Source organism: Branchiostoma floridae, chromosome 6 (genome assembly GCF_000003815.2).
Source record: "Branchiostoma floridae strain S238N-H82 chromosome 6, Bfl_VNyyK, whole genome shotgun sequence".
Classification (NCBI taxonomy): Eukaryota; Metazoa; Chordata; class Leptocardii; order Amphioxiformes; family Branchiostomatidae; genus Branchiostoma; species Branchiostoma floridae.
In genome coordinates this window covers 2,047,698-2,048,088 of record NC_049984.1, presented here as the reverse complement: position 1 = coordinate 2,048,088, position 391 = coordinate 2,047,698, and the positions used below count along the sequence as shown (strand labels likewise).

At 48.8% G+C, this 391-nt stretch overlaps 1 protein-coding gene across 1 annotated transcript in view; it reads right to left on the bottom strand.

Annotated features, from left to right (window-relative positions):
- The window catches only part of LOC118417437 (collagen triple helix repeat-containing protein 1-like), a 3,582-nt gene extending 3,191 nt beyond the window's left edge, over positions 1-391 (bottom strand). Inside the window, exon 1 of the mRNA XM_035822999.1 lies at positions 302-391. Coding sequence (XP_035678892.1) covers positions 302-391 — 90 coding nt within the window. The remainder of the gene's footprint in view (positions 1-301) is intronic.

Genomic DNA, 391 nt, shown 5'->3' with positions numbered 1-391 from the left:
TCTAGCGCTCATCATTGCGCACGTTCGTGACATGGCACATGACGCCACCCGGAAACAAATTTCTGCAAAAATCGCCACACGCATTATTTTATACAGTTTTACCTTTTAGGATTAACTTGAGCGTAAAGACGAGTGTAGTAATAACTTGGCGACACTAGTTCCATGGTTCCTCTGACATCCCGAAAATCAAAACATGTGCCATAAGGCTGATATGAGATGTAGGGTGCCAAAATGCATTGCCCCTTCCCCCCCCCCCCCACACACACACCCCTCGCCAAGTACACTTTTGAGGTTTTCTCACCTGTCCCGTCCTTACGTCTTGGCCGTGGTTTGTCTGTACGAACATCGCCACGGCGAGTCCCACGACTGCAAACCAACAGTACAAAGCCAT